At 43.3% G+C, this 18,759-nt stretch overlaps 1 protein-coding gene across 1 annotated transcript; it reads left to right on the forward strand.

Annotated features, from left to right (window-relative positions):
* The first annotated feature begins 270 nt into the window (after positions 1-270).
* Positions 271-18,105, forward strand: tram2 (translocation associated membrane protein 2). Its single transcript, XM_063223659.1, has 11 exons — positions 271-486; positions 2,071-2,134; positions 5,142-5,251; positions 6,593-6,709; positions 9,305-9,363; positions 9,674-9,758; positions 10,516-10,586; positions 11,888-11,992; positions 12,633-12,776; positions 15,589-15,749; positions 16,878-18,105. Exons 1-11 carry the CDS (start codon positions 367-369, stop codon positions 16,952-16,954), a joined length of 1,113 nt encoding a protein of 370 aa, XP_063079729.1. The 5' UTR covers positions 271-366; the 3' UTR covers positions 16,955-18,105.
* Positions 18,106-18,759: the final 654 nt, after the last annotated feature.

The raw sequence follows: 18,759 nt of genomic DNA on the forward strand, positions 1-18,759 counted from the left end.
GGGGACCTTTAGAAGGTGGGGTCTGTTGTAAAGGTGGCCGCCTTCAATAGGCCTAAGGGAAATCCTTGTTTGTGTTCAAGGCTATGGCCCTTGGAGGACTTAATCAAATTTCAAATGCCCCCTTGAATGAAAGAGGTCCCCCACCCCTGGCCTAGAGCTACTTAATTTGAACGTGAGTCCAAGCAAGAAAGCCATGGGGTTGTTGGCAAAAGAAAATAGCTCTTTCCTTACCTTTAATGAAGAATGTGGAGACGCTCCCTTTAAGGCATTGCACATGCGCAGTCTTGCGAAAAAGTTAACTCCGGACTTCTTTAGTCGGAGAATTTGTGCATTAAGGAAAAAGTCAGAAATCGAGGCGTCCTCGAAATGGCTTTTCGAAGAAGGAACAAGAGTTATGCTTTCTTCAGTCAAGAATTTCTCATTCAAAATCATGCTGACATTGTATTCAGTCTGGTCATTTTCATTCTGATCGGACTGATGTTTGAGGTGAGATGTGGACTTGGGTCTTACCCTACTTTTTTCTTTCCCCAATACAGCTGTAGCGGGGTTGAGTTAGATTGAGGGTGCACACTAGGCTACACTATTCCAGTTGTCTAAAGACACGTAGTCGGAAGAACTTTGTGTGGGTTTTTCAGGCCGATTTTGTCGGCTGGAAACCTCATAAGTGAAGCATCTGTGTCTTCGCGGGTTGACAGAATAAGTGGGCAAATGTAGCCAGACATACTTTTGCTATCATCCCTGCGTTTCTTTGTGACATAAAGCGCCGTTAAGAAAATGTTGGTGTAGCTTATGCGGAGTTGGACATTAACCTACGGGGAGATGTTTCATTGTTGCATGCAGACGTCACACTTTGTATTCTTCGTGTCTGTGAAGAAACATTGTTTCCAGATATTCATCGTAAAGTTAGGCCCTTTTGATTGCATTGGTTGCATAATCCAATGATGGGAATTGACAACCTTTGTAAGGACCAACTCTAGCAAGTTTATTTAACTTATCGCGCTGAATTTAATTTCACTCATCTTCCCTTGCAATAGTCATGGCATTGCACGGTTCCCAGACTAGAATGCCATCCGGTAGGTCCCTCTCTAACCTCCTGCTATTCGGCTGAACTCGGAATGGATTTCATCCGCAACTAACTGCCACGTCTCAATGAGCGAACAGCCAGGACGGCATCTCCGTCAGAAAAGCGTCCTCATTTTCTCCCTTTCTTTTTTGGTTGCTGCATCAACTCTCACAACGGTATTCCTTTTCTGGAATGCAAGAATGAATCGATTGTGTGTGTTGACTAAAGCAAACAACAAGCGTGTTTATCCAAGGGGAGTTCAAGTTTGTACAGCAGGAATTTGGGGCTTCTGTTTTTTCCTTTCCCCGGGATAAGGTGAGAAGTGTCGTCATTGAGCGAACTGGCCAATGGCTCCTCTATTTAGACAGCACAGCACAGAAGTAGACGTCGCCGGCGCACCAAGCGGTCTTGGCTGCAACTTTTCCAGATAACTATAGCGCTTCTGTCAGTAGTTTCTGCACAGTGCGCCACGGGGAAATTCCCACCGCCCATTCTGTCAGTGGCAAAACGCCTGACAGATGCCGTGGCGCTGCTTGGTAGTTTTGTTTCCATCCAGCGGGTGATGAAATTGCTATCTTTGGGGAAATGGTAGACTACTCTGCAAGTGGTGGAGGATGTGTGCGGGCCAAACTCAGTGGCCTACAAACCATGTGGCCTAGCCTACTCTAAATAAACCGGATTGCGGATCTGGCCCAAATGCTGGTCAACATCCGGCCCGGATCTGGGCCAGACCCAATTTGCTGTCTGGGTAGTCTCACCACCTGAGAAGAAAAGAAGATAATAGTTTTAGAGAGGCCAGTGACCTGTGTCTGAATATTCATGATGCTGATTTCAGTTGTATGATGTAAGACCATGAGCTACCTAATTAAGGCATGGTATTGGCTTCCCAGCATTGCTGTAGGTCTATGAGGTGAAAATGAGTGATTAAGCGCACTGGTGCTGTGGGGAACGCAAGTGCATATAAAGATGACATCTTAATTTGTTCAATCTGCTTGTCTTTCTCTCAGGCGACGGCAAAAACAGCTATAATATTCATCGAGCCCCAGTATAACATCAGCATGTTAACAACAGGTGGGTATATTCATGTGCTTTCTCTTGCAAAGAAATTTAAACTGAACATTCATTTTGTTTTGAGTGTCTTAATGCTGATCCAAACCCGCTTGTGTGTATATGAACATGCCTCAGCCACAGTTAACATTTCTTAATGGTTCATGTAATTCCGTAATAGTTTAGATGATGGTTGTTGATAGTGGTGTGCATTGGCACTGCCCTCACGATTCGATTACGATTCGGGAGGTTTCGATTCAATTCTATCTGATTCAATTCTACAATGCATTGCAATGCATTACATTTCTAGTGAAAGCAAAGCAAATATTTCATCAGTCATGATGAGGCAATACAAGTAGTCAGATACTGAGCAACAATTTATTGGCTGTTATCTGTATCATCTTGCAGTTTTCAATGCTTTGAAGTGTTTTTATTTAAATTAACATTCATTTGCTCCCGAAATATCCACGGAAGTAATTGAAAAATTGACGCATCGATTCTGGAACTTGATGCATTGAATCGGATCGCCCATGCCCCACATTGCATTGCATCTCCGAATCGATTATTGTTGACACCACTAGTCGTTGGTATTTTCACAAGGTCGGTCGGTTGGTTGGTTGCTCTGCAGTGGTTGGCTGTGTGGCGTGTACTGTAGGAGTAGAAAAGAGCCACTTCCCCATCTAGGACATGCGGAGAGAGTGTGTTTGCACAAGGCCATTTCCCTGCATGCACACTGTACTGGGTTCACTTCAATTGAGCACCTGTCATCCTCTCCTTTTGCTTGTGACTTTGCGACAAGAGGCAAGACGTCATTGACGGCAGGAACTTTATTCAACAATATCTCACAAAAGCATGATTTAAAGGTCATTTGCGCTGGGGGTATTGAATAGGAAAATGTCCCCCCACAAATGTCCGCCCTGTCTAACAGTAAGGAAACTTTCCAATATGCCACCTTGCGTCCTCCACTTGTGCTTGTAGCCTCACCCCACCTCCTGGCCCCTCCTCAGTGGAGAAAACAATAAAGTTTCCCAGTTGTCAGCCTAGCTACAACAATTTTGGGGGGACTATTCTTCATTCACCATCCAGTTTGCGAATGAGAAAATGACATTACAATTGAGCTTTTGCAAGATATTGAAATATAATGCCGATGTCAGTGATGTCATCACGACGTATTACTTCCTGGTACGAGGCCACAAGCACAAGTGGAGGACGTAAGGTGGCATATTGGAACGCACTCAGAGCGTCAGCGAAGCACAAGGCCACAAACAAAAGAAGAGGACGGGAGGTGCTAGTTTGAAATGTACCCACTGCCTGTGTAACGGAGGCCAACTAGCAGAGTGTGGCGTGGAACGTTAGTAAACCTCCCTCCTGAAGTCTCATACAGTATCGGTAACGCTGTGCAAAACGGACTGGTCCTTTAGCTCAGCAGTTGTATGAGATTTCAGTACTTCAGTACTGCAGTTGCTGGTTGCTGGTTTGGCCCGCTTTGCATCAAACTGGCTGTATGTGGCCCCTGCACCGAAATGAGTTTGACACCCAAGGCTTATCCCTTGAGAGGCCCTTTTTGCACATCTGTTTCTCACTTTCAGCACGTTATCTGTGTTTCTCTCTTTCACTTAACCCGTTTTAGCCTAAGGCACCTGCAAAAAGAGCCTGCTGACTGCCTAAGCCCTTTTTGGGAAAAGGTGCCCTCTGCCTATTAAAACCTAAACATCTCAGCCTCCGAAGCAATAAGTTGCATTTAAAAGCTAGGATACTGATTTTGCATTGGAATGTGTTCAAACAATATCCAAATCTCAAGAGCCTGAATGCAGCGTAGATGTTGCTCGAGACACCAAAGGTCAAACAACATATATGCAGCATCAGACTAAAATGGGTTAACAGCTCTGTCCCTCTGCGTCTGTCTGTCTGTCTGTCTGTCTGTCTGTCTGTCTGACTGTCTCCGTATCCGTGTCTGTCTGTCTGTCTCCATATCCCTGTCTGTCTCTGTCTCTGTCTCTCTCTCTCTCTCTCTCTCTCTCTCTCTCTCTCTCTCTCTCTCTCTCTCTCTCTCTCTCTCTCTCTCTCTCTCTCTCTCTCTCTCTCTCTCTCTCTCTCTCTCTCTCTCAGTCATTCTGCAATATTTTGTATTATGTGATATTGTCATTTCAGGATTTCCCAGTAGTTTCAGGCTGAGTAGTCCTACCCCATTTTTTATCGCCTCATTTCTTATTTCTTGGAAGCATTCCTAAGCTAATCACTTAGCCAACATATTTTACAGCAGGTATTGTGATAATCCTACTCCAGTGTTCATTCCCCTCGTTTCACCCTGTCAGCGAGATGCAAGCCAAGATGTAATAGATTTGAGTCTTGGGCAGCGTTTTGATTTCACATCCAACTGGGCCAAATCTAACAACAATGCCAAAGCAGGCAGTGGTGGCGAGAACTCTTACTTTGACTAGCAACAATAACTCTCTCACTCACTCACTCACTCACTCACTCACTCACTCACTCACTCACTCACTCACTCACTCACTCACACTCCAAGTTATTGTGCTGTATGTATTGCACAACATCTTGTGTCTGTTTTACAGGTCAAATGCAGTGTGTTTGCAGAGGGTTTACCATTGATTCTCTGACGAATGTGTGTGTGTGTGTGTGTGTGTGTGTGTGTGTGTGTGTGTGTGTGTGTGTGTGTGTGTGTGTGTGTGTGTGTGTGTGTGTGTGTGTGTGTGTGTGTGTGTGTGTGTGTGTGTGTGTGTCTCCATCCTCTGACCCTGATGAGTGTCAGGACTCTTCACAGTGTGTGCGTGTGTCTGTTTGTTTTGAGTGCGTGCATAAAACTTGCAGAGTTCAGTGCCTCTTAGTTTGTGTTCCTATTTTGTTTACCCCCCCCCCCCAAAAAAAAACAAAAAAAAAAAACAACAACAAAAAAACGTGTTAACACTTCAAGTCATTGTAAAGTGAAATGTAGTTCATTTTCAAATTATGTTAGAGTTTACAGCAATCATTTCATTGTTTGTGTGTGTGACCTCTGTGTGTGTGTGTGCAGAGGGGGAGGTGACGCTGTACCACTACGGCTGGCGAGACTGGGCCACCCTCCTCTTCTACCTCTTCATCACCATCATCCTCCACGCCGTGGTGCAGGAGTACGTGCTGGACGTGAGTATAGCAGTCGTGTGTGTGTGTGTGTGTGTGTGTGTGTGTGTGTGTGTGTGTGTGTGTGTGTGTGTGTGTGTGTGTGTGTGTGTGTGTGTGTGTGTGTGTGTGTGTGTGTGTGTGTGTGTGTGTGTGTGTGTGTGTGGCCATCACCCTCCATGTGGTGGTGCAGGAGTACTTTAAATGGTCCCACATTTTAAAGGTTTTCAAATTTGTAGAATGTATTGACGTTAAAAAAATAACGTATTTAATCTCTTTATTTATATGCTTGTTAGTTTTGTAAATGTGATAGGATATTTTTATCTATCTGGATTGGCCATGATATAGCCATAGCTGCTGAAATGGCAATAAATGTAAACAATCAATCAATCTGAACTGCTTGGATCTAATTTGTGGCAGGGTGTTTACTCTCCGAACCTTAAATTGATACCTTTGCGATCCCAACATGTGCACTTAAAGTTTTGACACCAGGATGGTATTCCAAGAACCTGGCTAAATGTAAACCAGGTTAATTTAACTTTGAGATGGTGGTAAATCATCTAATAGAAGGGCCTGGAGTCCTCATTTTCTTAACTAAGTGACACCCGTGGGTAATCTATCAGCAGGTTTGTCACTTCTCGACGGCCAACTTAGCCAGGTTTATCACTATCATGTTCTAGGAATACACCCCAGAAAGAAGAAGCAGTAGCAGTTGCAGTTGCAGTTTTCCGGTTAAAGTCATTGTGATTGCTGCAATAGCGCTAAGCTAAGCAGGAACTACATTAAGACTTTGTCATATGAGTATGCAGAGGGACCATGACTGTGTTGGCAGGTCAATGGCAGCTTATTTTTTCTCTCTGTGTACACGTAGTATAGGACATTTGAAATCCCAGTTTTGGGCTCTCGTTTACACGTTAACAAAGTTTTAGAAACTTTTTAAAAAATATCCTGTTTAGGATGCAATGTTAGACTTAACATAGTGCAATGGGAACATACAGTGTATGGAAAACACGTCTGAGTCCATCACAGAAAACACTTTTGTAACCCAACACAGAATTCTGGCAAAATCCATGACACTGCCACAGATTTTGTGTCCCAAGTGTTCATTTCGTGGAATTCTATGGGATCAGGCTAGTTTTGCTATCTGTAAAATGGCATTATGCTATTACTACTGAGAAAAACAGAGGACCAAGGGTGAACGAAAGATTTCATGTTGTAATTAGATGAAAGTTTATTTTTTGAAGTACAATTGGCACCGTGCACATTTCCACAAGCATTGACGCAACCCATTTAATTAAGCACTGTATTTGTCAGTCTGAGAAGAATGTCCCGTCTGAATGTTGTGTTTTTTTGTCTTTTCCACAGAAAGTCAACAGGCGTCTCCATCTCTCAAAGAGCAAGAATACAAAATTCAATGAGTCGGGGCAGCTTTGTGTGTTTTACCTAGTCTCCAGTATCTGGAGTCTTTATGTTGTGTTCACGGTACGCATTTCTCGCATGCTTCCCTCTTCTGACTATAACTGCATAAACACTAGTTGTGTCACCAATAATCGATTCGGCAATGCATTGCATTGCAGGACAGGACAATTCAATAATCGATTCGGCAGATGCCATAAACGATGCAGCATATTTTTTTCAAGTTTCAATTACTTCCGTGAGCATTTCCGGAGCAAATGAACTTTTAAATTAAATCACTTAAAAATATTGAAGACTGGAAGACTAATACACTCAACCGCCAATAAAATGTTGTTCAGTATCTAACTGCTAGCATTCCCTCAATTTGCCTTGCTTTCAGTAGACCTGTTATGCATTACAATGCATCATAGAATCGGACTGAATCGATTCGAAAATGTAATCAAATTGAATCGTAAGGGCTGTGCCAATGCACACCACCAATAAACACACACCACCTCCCAGTCTACACCCATACTTACTTTACTTACTCAGCCTCTTTGTCCAGGCTGGGACACAAGGCCGCAATCATACACTGCCATTGAACCCTGTCTCGTGCTTTGGCCTGTGCTTCTCTGCACCCATAAGAAGTTCTGTATCAGATCATCTGTTACAGATTAGACAGATCGGTTTCACTCTGATTTAAAAAAAAGTCTACCTGCTGTTATTTGTCCTCCTCGCTGGGCGTGCTTTTCTTGGCAACTGCACATGCTTTCTGTCTATTTGCAGTTGGAATAGCCTGGCCTGACCAAAAACACTTTTCTTCTGTGTTCAACTGATTGTGTGTTTCTCAATGTGGCCGTTCCCTCCAGACCCTCTGTATGGTTTCCAACCAGTGGAAAGCGTCGTCAGAGAGAGTAGAGAGAGAGAGGTTCCATTGGCCCATTGTTTCCTGGTTCTATTATGCCCCCCCCTTAGGCAGACCTAAGGACTGTTCTATTCATTGTAGGAGCATTATGACACGCCCCTTTAGGCAGACCGGAACCTGGTCGCGTTAGGTGCCCATAGAAACCTATTATGTTGGCATATCTCTATACTTAAAGAATCTCTGGCGTCGTCGTTAACCAGTTAGCAGCTTAGTAGGTTGCCAATGGGAAATTGCATTGCAACCAAGTAAGTTGCTAACTAAAGGTGGGCAATGGCATACACTGTGCAATATTTTCAATCGTGGGCATTAAGCTCCTTCTCACACTGCACGAGGGAATTTAACTATTTTAAAAGTTAACATCTCATGGCTCACATCACATCACACTATACGAGCCGACAGTCGGATGCGAGCAGAATGCTCCCACTGTGCGTCACGACAGGCATGTTTCCTGGGTCTACAAAGGAGGGAACATGTGCACCTGAAATGGAGATGAGGACTCGCTCAAAAGCGAATCGCGCTGCCCTATCAATTTGTGTATGTGTAGTGTCAAATCACGTCGTAGCACTGCTTTAACTATGAGATTTACTCACGAGGGACGACCAGGATTTCAAACAGTTTTGATTTTATTGCGACCCTATGATTGTGCGATCGTGAGGTGAAATCACTTGTCGTTACCCCATATACACTGACTACACGATGCGAGACTCATGATTGACCTTCGATTGAGCAAGAAATCGTCCCTTCTCCCAAAAAGTTGTGCGAGTGACAAGCGCGAGCAAAATAGGGCTAAAAGTCGCACAGTGTAAGCCTGGCTTTAAAGTAAGCAACGACGCTGTTGAGAAATGCTCTCCAGTTTAACTACTACAGTACAAAAATTACACCACCTACACATGCACAAACGTAGTGGGCTGTGAACTACTGCTCAATCTAGTATGAGGGATGCGCGCACATCCAGTGAAACAGGTGCTGGATCAAACAAAGACGCGTAAAAGAAGGAGGAAAAACGCTGCTCACCCATTTATTCAACACAACGTTTCGACCTCAGGCGGTCTTCGTCAGGTGTGAATGTGAGCAGCAACAGTGTGCAGATTTTTCCTTCTTTTGCGGACCTTTGGGCCAGAGCCAGTCGAAAACCCCCTACTCTGAATGTACGAATGTAATTAGTATGAGGCTACCAGGCTTGTACGAAATTCCGAATAGAAAGAATTTCAATTCAAAATAATGCCATAATACCAACACTAGGTGGTGCCATTACCTTGAATTTCATTGAATTTAATCTACACCCCCCATTGAAAGTACATAGAACACCTCCACCTAGTGTTCGTATTATGGCATTACTTTGAATTGAAATTCTTTCCATTCAGAATTTCGTACAAGCCTGGAGGCTACGGTAGTAGGAGGCTACGGTAAGACCAGGCTGAACCTGCTGTCCTCTCTCTCCCTAAAGGTTAAATTGTTATTTATTACTCTATCATTTATTGTTACTGGTTATCACTGGTCCATCACTGTCACTCACCAGTGTTAAATGATTGGTATTATTTATTACTTCATCACTTTACTGGTATTGGACCATCACTGTTACTTGTCCTATCTTGCACTTTGATATCAGTCTGTAAATGTCAGTCCTGTGTACGTCCATGTCCTTTCATAGTATAGAGAGAAAACGTAATTTCAATTTCCTTGTATGACCTGTGCATATGAAGAAACTGACAATAAAAGCTGACTTGACTTGACTTGACTCTCTCCCTTGTCAACAGGAGGGTTACATACGTCACCCCAGCAGCCTATGGGAGAACTATCCACATGTGCATCTAAGGTAAATCCCCTCTCTAGTACCTACTGTCTTAATCAAACTCACTAGTTGTCTTTTGCTGAAGACATGTGGAAGTTTGCTCTTTGACCCGACATGCCTTTTATATTGCAATTGCTTTAATGCAGTCACATGACCAACAGTCAGATGTCTTGGCCAAAGCCTGTCTGTCATACTATCACATTGTCTCTGTCTCTGTTTCTGTCTCTCCCTCTCCCAAATCGTAGTAATTGCTTGCACCCAGAGACTGTTTTTATTTTAAGCAGTGTTGTGGTGTTGAGAACACTTCTCCAAACTCTCCTCTTGTGTTGAGCAGGTTTCAGGTGAAATTCTTCTACCTCACCCAGTTGGCTTACTGGCTACACGCCATCCCAGAACTCTACTTTCAGAAAGTCCGCAAGGTAGGCTACGGCCAAAACCACAGCAGGCACATTGTAACACACACACACACACACACACACACACACGCACACACACACGCTACAAATAATCAGTATGAGGGAAAGAATTCTCCAATGGTGTGTGCAAGTGTAGTGCATGCATGTGCTCAGAATCAGACGTTACGGACAAAAAGATCAGATCAGATCTTGAGTATTAAAAGTACAGAGAAATGAAAGTTTGAAAAGGCGTGCGTGCGTGCTATGTGTGTTTCTGTGTCTGTGCACACTTAAAGGGACACTGTGCAGGATTTTTTGTTGATTATTTCCAGAATCCATGCTACCCATTCACTAATGTTACCTTTTTCATGAATATTTACCACCACAATCAAATTCAAAGTGTTCATTATGACTGGAAAAATTGCACTTTTCATACATGAAAAACTGTAAAACTGACTGTACTTGGGCCATACTAGAAAATATTTATTTATTACTTAGTAAACTTTCATGAAAAGATCAAGTTTGGCAATTGGCAACACAGTTTCAATGAGCAGCATAGTTGCAGTACCTTTTTTGACCATTTCCTGCACAGTGTCCCTTTAAATGATACCAGTTTCAGGTCAAGATTTTAAATGAAGTACAGTATACCCTGGTAACATTTGGTCCTTCTGCTTCCGGAAGTGTTTACTACATGACGTTTTCAAAGCGGAATTCAGTTTTATTGAATGTCCCATGTAAACGTGGCAAATGAGTGACACCCCATTTTTGACTGTGTGTTCAGGAGGAGATCCCTCGACAACTGCAGTACATCTCTCTCTACCTGTTGCACATCATGGCAGCGTATCTACTCAAGTGAGTATACATGGGTTCAGGGCTCTAAATTAACACCAGCCAACCGGCCAAATGCTGGTGAAATGTCAGTTTAGCTGGTAGAAAATACCAACTTACTAGCCACTTTGACCCATTAGTGAGTGTGTGTGTTTGGCTAGTAAGATTTACATCTACTTGCCATTTTGGCTTAGCCTGGCGACGCCATCCTCTGTACTCCACCCAAAGATTTTGGCTCCGCACATCGTCTGGCAAAAGCCTCGAGCTCGGTTCTCTCAGTGTTTCGCCAATCAGCAAACAGTTGAGAGTGGTGACGTAGAACTCACCCGCGTTGCTGATTGGTTAAGGTAACTATATTCACACTTTCGCTTTGTTATTTGTATGCTTTTGCGACGCTATAACGGGCATGCTAATAAAGCACAATATGGGTTTTGATATGAGTTTGGAACTTCAATTAATTTAAATGAGTCAACAGTCGGCTATTCGCCCAGGCTAATTTTGGCTAGTGATGGAAAAAGTTAAGTTGGAGCCCTGCATTGGTTCTAAAAATGTTTTATAACTTGACTGCGCGAAACTAACTGCGCACAACTCAACCTCTTATTGTTGGAAACCGCTGTCGGTCAAAAAATTAGCTCACGTGGTTGGCTGCCAGTGTCTTGCCCCTCCTCATAACACCGTGTTGAGAAACATTCAAAATCCATTTACAGTATAGGCTTATACTACATCTCTCTCTCTACCTGTTGCACATCATGACAGCGTATCTACTCAAGTGAGTATTGGCCCAGCGCTTGGGGGATATTCCAAGAACCTGGCTCATCAGTAATACTGGTGAACTAGTTAACTTGCTGAGAAAAGTTGCCAGTTAACAACATGACTGGCTCCTGGTGATGTTGAAGGTGAAGATTGAGCATATCCCAGGAAAAGGTGTAGGACAAAGGCTGACAGTAATTTTTTAGAGTGAGGTGTCCGCACACTTAAAAATAACACTCCCCCCCCTTTGTTTCTGTGTTCCATGGCGGCATAGGAAGACGTTTTGACTGTTGTCTTCATCAGATTCTCTGAGTTGAAACCTCATCCTATCCTGCCATGGGATAAAGGAACATATAAAAGAAAAAAGGATTTCAAGTGTGCGGACTCCAGCAACCTAATGGAAAGATTAGTTGTTCACTGCTGATCCGATCTCTCTTTATAACTGACAGTCTAGAACATCTTATTGTTGCCCAGGGACATTGCTTAAAAAAGTTGCCCTGGGTACCATCAGTTTCAGTCAACTGATATCTTTCTTTCTTTCTTTCTTTCTTTCTTTCTTTTCTTTTTTTCTGCAGTTTGACTCGTGTGGGGCTGGTGCTATTGTTTCTGCAGTACATATCTGAGCTGGGCTTCCACATCTCTAGACTCTTCTATTTCACGGATGAAAACCACCACAAGATGTAAGGGCATGCAGTACCTCCTCTTAACATATCTGTTACAACCCAAAATGTAATAACTGCCAATAACGTAATAATTTGGGCCTATTTAAAATGTAATAAAGCCAATAACGTAATAACTTGCAAATAACGTAGTAACACTTCCTTACCCATAACGTAATAACATTCTGCCAATAATGTAATAAGGTATTGGCCTTATTAAAACTGAATTAAGTTTTACTTAGTTAACTATGTATGAGACTACTTAATGTTATAATTTTGTAAACACAATTACCATTGTTACTAATTGCTGAAAAGTATTTGCCTTGCTACCATTCTATAAAAACTGGAAGAAAAGAAGCTTTGGACTTCTTCAGCTGTCCTCTTCTGCCTCTCTTATGCCCAGTCTGGCTGGGTTGGTTCATTGTTTATTATTACATTATTGGCAACTTATTACATTATTGGCTTCATTACGTTTCAAATGGGCTCAAATTATTACGTTGCTGGCAGGTTATTACATTGTTGAAATGAAGAGAACTTATTTTCCTTGCATGTAACAACATTCAACGGCATGCACTTGATTCATGCGATTTCACAAATAAACATTTTGTAGTTAATGCATTTAAGTTTGGATTTCTGTGTGTGTGCGTGTGTGTGTGTGTAGGTTCGATCTGTGGGCGGTGGGGTTTGTGTGTACGCGGATGGTGACCCTGACTCTGATGTTCTTGGCCGTGGGTTTTGGGCTGTCCCGCGCCGAGGACCAGAACTTGGACTGGGACGCCGGCAACTTCAACACCGTCTTCATCAGGTCCGAACGGGTCCACTGCTGGGCCAACTGGCCAGAACTAGGGATGCAAATTATTGATTAATTCATTAATCATTAGTTGATAGCCTTATCGATCGCCTTACGATTAATTGATAAGTGGCGTTTTTTCCGCCGAAATCTCAATATTTCTCGAAAAAAAACTACTAGATCAAAAAATTCTAATTAAAAATTGAGATAAAATACCGCATTTAATCCAAAGGTGTTTTAAATATTCCCACTTCACACCTCTCTTCACACACTCTTCACATGCCCATTTCACCTGGGTCTCCTGTAGGTTGAATTGTCGATTAATTGCGACTAATGTTTTTTAATCGATTAACACATTGATCGATTAAAGTCGATTAATCAATTAATCATTTGCATCCCTAGCCAGAACGATACCCAAAACACTGTGCGCGCCTCTGTAGAACACTACCCAAAACACCACGTGCCTGTCTGTACAACAATGCCAAAAAAAACAGGCGCCTCTCTTTGGAACAATACCAAAAAAACATGCGCCTCTCTATCTCTTTCTGCTTCTCCCTCTGTCTTTGTGGTGTGTCTCTCTGTCTGTCTTTCTTCGCCTTTTGTCTGTTTCCCTCTCTCTCTTTCTCTATCTCTGACGTGTGAGTGTTCCTCACACTCTTCAATGAGTGTGTTACAATATGCGACCTTGCCTCCTCCACTTGTGCTTGTCTCCTCGTACCAGGAAGTAATGTGTCATGATGACATCACTGACCGCAGCGTTATATTTTAATATCTTGCAAAAGCTCAATTGTAAAACCTTCTTCTCATTTGCAATTGGGATGGTGAATGAAAAACAGTCCCTCAAAAGTTGACAGCTGGGAAACTTTATCGCTTTCTCCACAAAGGAGGGGCCAGGAGGTGGGGCGAGGAGACAAGCACAAGTGGAGGAGGCAAGGTTGCATATTGTAACGAACTCAATGTCTCCTTCTCTCCGTTTCTAGGGTGCATTCCAACATGCATGCTCCCGTACTCGGCCTGTGTTTGTGGCCTCGCGTGTCACTGATGCTAGGGCTGCACAATTAATCGAAAATAATCGAAAATCGTGATAAAATTGTGAAATCCAAGTCGTGATTTCAATCGTGATTTAACCGTGGCAATAGGGACCTACCTTTTGAGAGCGTCCTTGAAGCCAGAACATACTGACAGGCTGGTGTTTCTGGCCAGAAATCTGCCCACCTAAGTTTCATGCTATTGCCTTTACATAATTATTACAAATCATTTTATTTTGCGCATCCCATATATAATTCATTCTTGGTTATATTTCATCTTGTTATAATTTACAAAAAATCAATAATCGTGATTACGATTTTGACCAAAATAATCGTGATAATGATTTTTTCCATAATAAGCCCCTCCTCCGTGGAGACAACGATAATTTCCCCGCTGTCAGCCTAGCCATAACAACTTGAGGGGGACCATTCTTCATTCACCATCCGGATTGCAAATGAGAAAAAAAATGACATTACGCTTTTGCCAGATATTGAAATGCACTTCTGTCATCAGTGACGTCATCACATGGCCCCAAGCAGGCGAGGGAGCAAGGGAGGACGGGAGTTAGGATATTAGACGGATTCCCCCCCCCCCTCCCCCCCCTCAATCGCGCTCTCTCTCTCTCTCTCTCTCTCTCTCTCTCTCTCTCTCTCTCTCTCTCTCTCTCTCTCTCTCTTTCTCTCTTTCTCTCTTTCTCTCTCTCTCTCTCTCTCTCTCTCTCTCTCTCTCTCTCTCTGGCACAGTTGTATTGTCTTAGACAGCACAAACCAAACCGCCTTTTCATTTTTATTTATGTTCTTGTTTTTTTTTTTACGGCTTCCTAAATCTCCCTCTTGTACCACACACACACACACACACACACACACACTGGCACTGTCTCCTGCAGCTGGTGTGCAGGGCTGGACTGGCCATCTGGCATATCGGGCATTTCCCGTTGCACCCTGGTGGGCCCCTTTTTTCAGAAATGTTTTTTTTTTAATTATGAGAGGCCCCTTCAACTCAAAAGTGCCCGGGCCCTACTTCTCCCCAGTCCAGCCCTGTTGGTGTTGTGTAATAGCGTTGGTTGCTGTTTTTTCCTAACTCACTCTCCCTCAATCATTCTCATCCCATTCCCTTTCTCATCATTTTCTCTCTTACGCACACATACACAAACACTTATTTTCTTTCTTCAACAAGTCTTTCCTTACTGAGTGAGCATAGAAATAAAAGGACAGCGATGAACAATCACCTTGTACAACTGTTAGTTGTACACACACACACTCACACACGCACACAAATTTCTCCTTCCCTCCACCATGATGGCTGTCCTCTTCCTTGTGTACTTCTCCCGGTTCTGGCCGGAGGTGCATTTTTCGAAAGCTTAGTTGTTAGCCAGTTAGCAACTTGGGTAGTTGTCAATGGGAGATTCCATTGCAACCAACAAAAGTAGCTAACGTAGTGAGCAACTATGGTTTCGAAAAATGAACCCCAGATTTGTATAAAGTAGAGGTAGAAGTACTCTTACAGATGTAATTACAACACGAGGGATATGATGTATTACATATTTGAAATCTCTCTCTCTCTCTCTCTCTCTCTCTCTCTCTCTCTCTCCTCCTTCTCTCGCTCATTCACTCACATACTCTCTCTCTCTCTCTCCTCCTTCTCTCACTCTCACTCTCTCTCTCTCTCTCTCTCTCTCTCTCTCACACTCTCTCTCTCTCTCTTCTTTCTCTCTCTCCTCCTTCTCTCTCTCTCTCTCTCTTTCTCTCTCTCTCTCTCTCACACTCTCTCTCTCTCTCTCGCCTCTTCCTTCCTTTAGGATGACTGCCCTGTTCCTGGTTTGCTTCACCCAGTCTTGGCTGCTGTGGCGGTTCATTCGCTTCCAGCTGCGCCGCTGGAGGGAGTTCAGGCTGGAGCAGGCGGCGCGCAAGCGGGCCGCGGCCAAACAGAACCCCTCGCGCTCGCTCAAGAGAGACTCAGGTCGGCACACACACACGCACACGCACACGCACACGCACACACACACACACACACAGTCACTCGAGAGACTCAGGTCCACACACACGCACGCACACACACACACACACACACACACACACACACACACACACACACACACACACACACACACACACACACACACACACACACACACACACACACACAGTCACTCGAGAGACTCAGGTCCACACACACACACACACACACACACAAACACACACACAGACACACACACACGGTCACTCGAGAGACTCAGGCTGAATCTCAAATGGCGCACTTGTGCACTTTAGTGTTCATGTTTCAGTGCGCATGCCGTATTAGTTACGCACTGAAACATAGTGCACGAAGTGCACAAGTGCGCCATTTGAGATCCAGCCCCAGGTTGACGCACACATACCGACATACCGTCACGCTTGCTGAAGAGAGACTCGGGCACACACACACACACACACACACACACACACACACACACACACACACACACACACACACAAACCCTCACAAACCCTCTTGCTCGCTCAAGAGAGACAGGTTGGCACACACACAAACACAAATTCACGCACACATTCATACACAAGCAGAACCCTCCAGCGCATCTTATTTAGCTAAGAAAATAGCTATTGTCATATATATTTTTTTATGTCAGTAATGTTAATGTAATAAGCCTCATGTTTATCATAGTTTTTATTTAAAGGGACACTGTGTGAGATTTTTAGTTGTTTATTTCCAGAATTCATGCTGCCCATTCACTAATGTTACCTTTTTCATGAATACTTACCACCACCATCAAATTTTAAGTATTCATTATGACTGGAAAAAAAATACATTTTTCATACATGAAAAGGGGATCTTCTCCATGGTCCGCCATTTTGAATTTCCAAAAAACGCCATTTTTAGCTGCAAAAATGACTCTACTTGGACCATACAAGAAAATATTTGTTTATTATTTTGTAAACTTTCATGTAAAGATCAAATTTGGCCATAGGCAGTCCAATTTCAATGAGCAGCATAGTTGCAGTACCTTTTTTGACCATTTCCTGCACAGTGTACCGTTAACGACTGTCCTTCGCTTCTAAGTATGTTCTTCTTCTTTGTTCTGCTTTGTAGTTGGTCACCATGAGAACGGATTGGTCAAGGCAGAGAATGGCACCTCCCCCCGGCTGAAGAAGGTCAAGGCCACCTAACTACCCCGACTGTACCCCAGCTCCATCTAACTACCCCGAACGTACCCCATCGCCACCCAACTACCCCGACCGTACCCCATCTCAGATCACTACGTACCCCCAACACCCCTCCTCTCGTCTCTCTCATCAGCCCGGCTCAAGTATTTGTTTGGGAACAGCCCCTCGTTCCCCAGCCCACCCACCACCTGGATGTCAACCCCCCCTTTCCCTAAGAGGAGGACTCACTCTACAGTAAGCTGACTGCAACCCCTCGCCCCCCCGGGGGGGTTGAGGTTGGGTCACGCAGAGACAGGAAAGAAAAGGAGGGGTCCATCGTATGATTTTTGAGGGGAGACATGCAGTAAGAAAAGATGACCCCTGTTTGTTACACACACAGAGATTCACGACAATCAGTCTTGCCTTTTTTTGTTGGTGTTTTTTTGTTTGTTTGTTTGTTTTATTATTTTTTGTATCAGCATTTTTATATATTTTTTTAATTTGTTTTGTTAACAACTTTCCATGTTCACTACCTGCCTGCCATTCCACACTGCTGGACTATATTTCCAATGATCACATTTTCTCTTATTGCGTATCAGCCTAGTGTCTACTTAGCCTGGTTCTCACGGTGTGTGTGTGTGTGTAGCTTCTGCTCCACCAGGGGGCGCCGAAGCTACACACACACACACACCCTCGGGTGAGAACCAGGCGAGTGTCTACTACACATATGTAAGTGTTTCATTTCAGTGTGGCTCCTGCCATCCTTTTATACTACATATCTTGTGCGTGAGGTGAGGACGTGGAATTGACCAATCACGGGGGACGACAGGTGCTATTGGACCACTGTAAGCAGTAGCTACAGTGGCCCTTGAAGGACATTCAGTGCTCCACCCCCGTTCTTAGAGGACGACTGTGTGCTCTAATGTTTTTTGACCACCCCACCTCCCAGCCAGCTTCTTGTAATGTAATGTTACCTAGAAAACTGCAATCGCAATCATCTTCATCATCACCTTCAATGTTTGCAGAAAGCGCCGTTCTTTATTTTTTTATGTTTAGGGAGTATGTGACAGGTGTTTGTTTGTTTGTATTTTGACCTTGTGTACTGTATGTAGTTACCAGTATTTGATCATATTGTACATTTATATTATGAAACATGATTTAATTATGGGAAAATGGCTCATCGGCTCAGCTGAAATGCTTTCATTTATTTCAGTTTCAGTCCAAAAAAAAGCTGTGACCTAGTAACACACAGATCAGGGGAACAACAGCATCAAAAGCAAAGGGTTCTGCTAACCACGGCAGTGTAAAAAATTACAGCAATAATCATAATCTGCACAGAATGGAGACAGCGGCACACTTCAGGCCTGATGAAGGTGTAGGACCAAAGCTCGCAAGTCAAGTAAAGCTTTGCACAAAAAAGACCTGAAGTGTGAGGATGTCTCCTTTTTGTACAAAACTTTGGTAACACTTGAGAATAACTACCACCTATTCACAGCTTTATAAACACTTTATAAATAATGAACTAATTATCAACAAAAATGTTTACAAATGTTTATAAATGGGCAAGAAATACTATGTTAACAACAGCAGACACAGCGCAGTCGCAGTAAATGTTAATAAAGTGTTTATAAAGCTGTGAATAGGTAGTTATTCTAAAGTGTTTCCAAAACTTAAACTGTATCCTGCACCTTCTAAAGAGATCAGAGGCGACCCATCACCACAACAATTATCATAATATAAAGAAAGACGGGGGAACAAGCACATCTTGAGTTTACACATTGTTACAGCAACATATTGTTACAGCAGTCACTTTGGGAAAATCTGTGATC

The sequence above is a fragment of the Engraulis encrasicolus genome, chromosome 18 (assembly GCF_034702125.1).
Source record: "Engraulis encrasicolus isolate BLACKSEA-1 chromosome 18, IST_EnEncr_1.0, whole genome shotgun sequence".
NCBI lineage: Eukaryota > Metazoa > Chordata > Actinopteri > Clupeiformes > Engraulidae > Engraulis > Engraulis encrasicolus.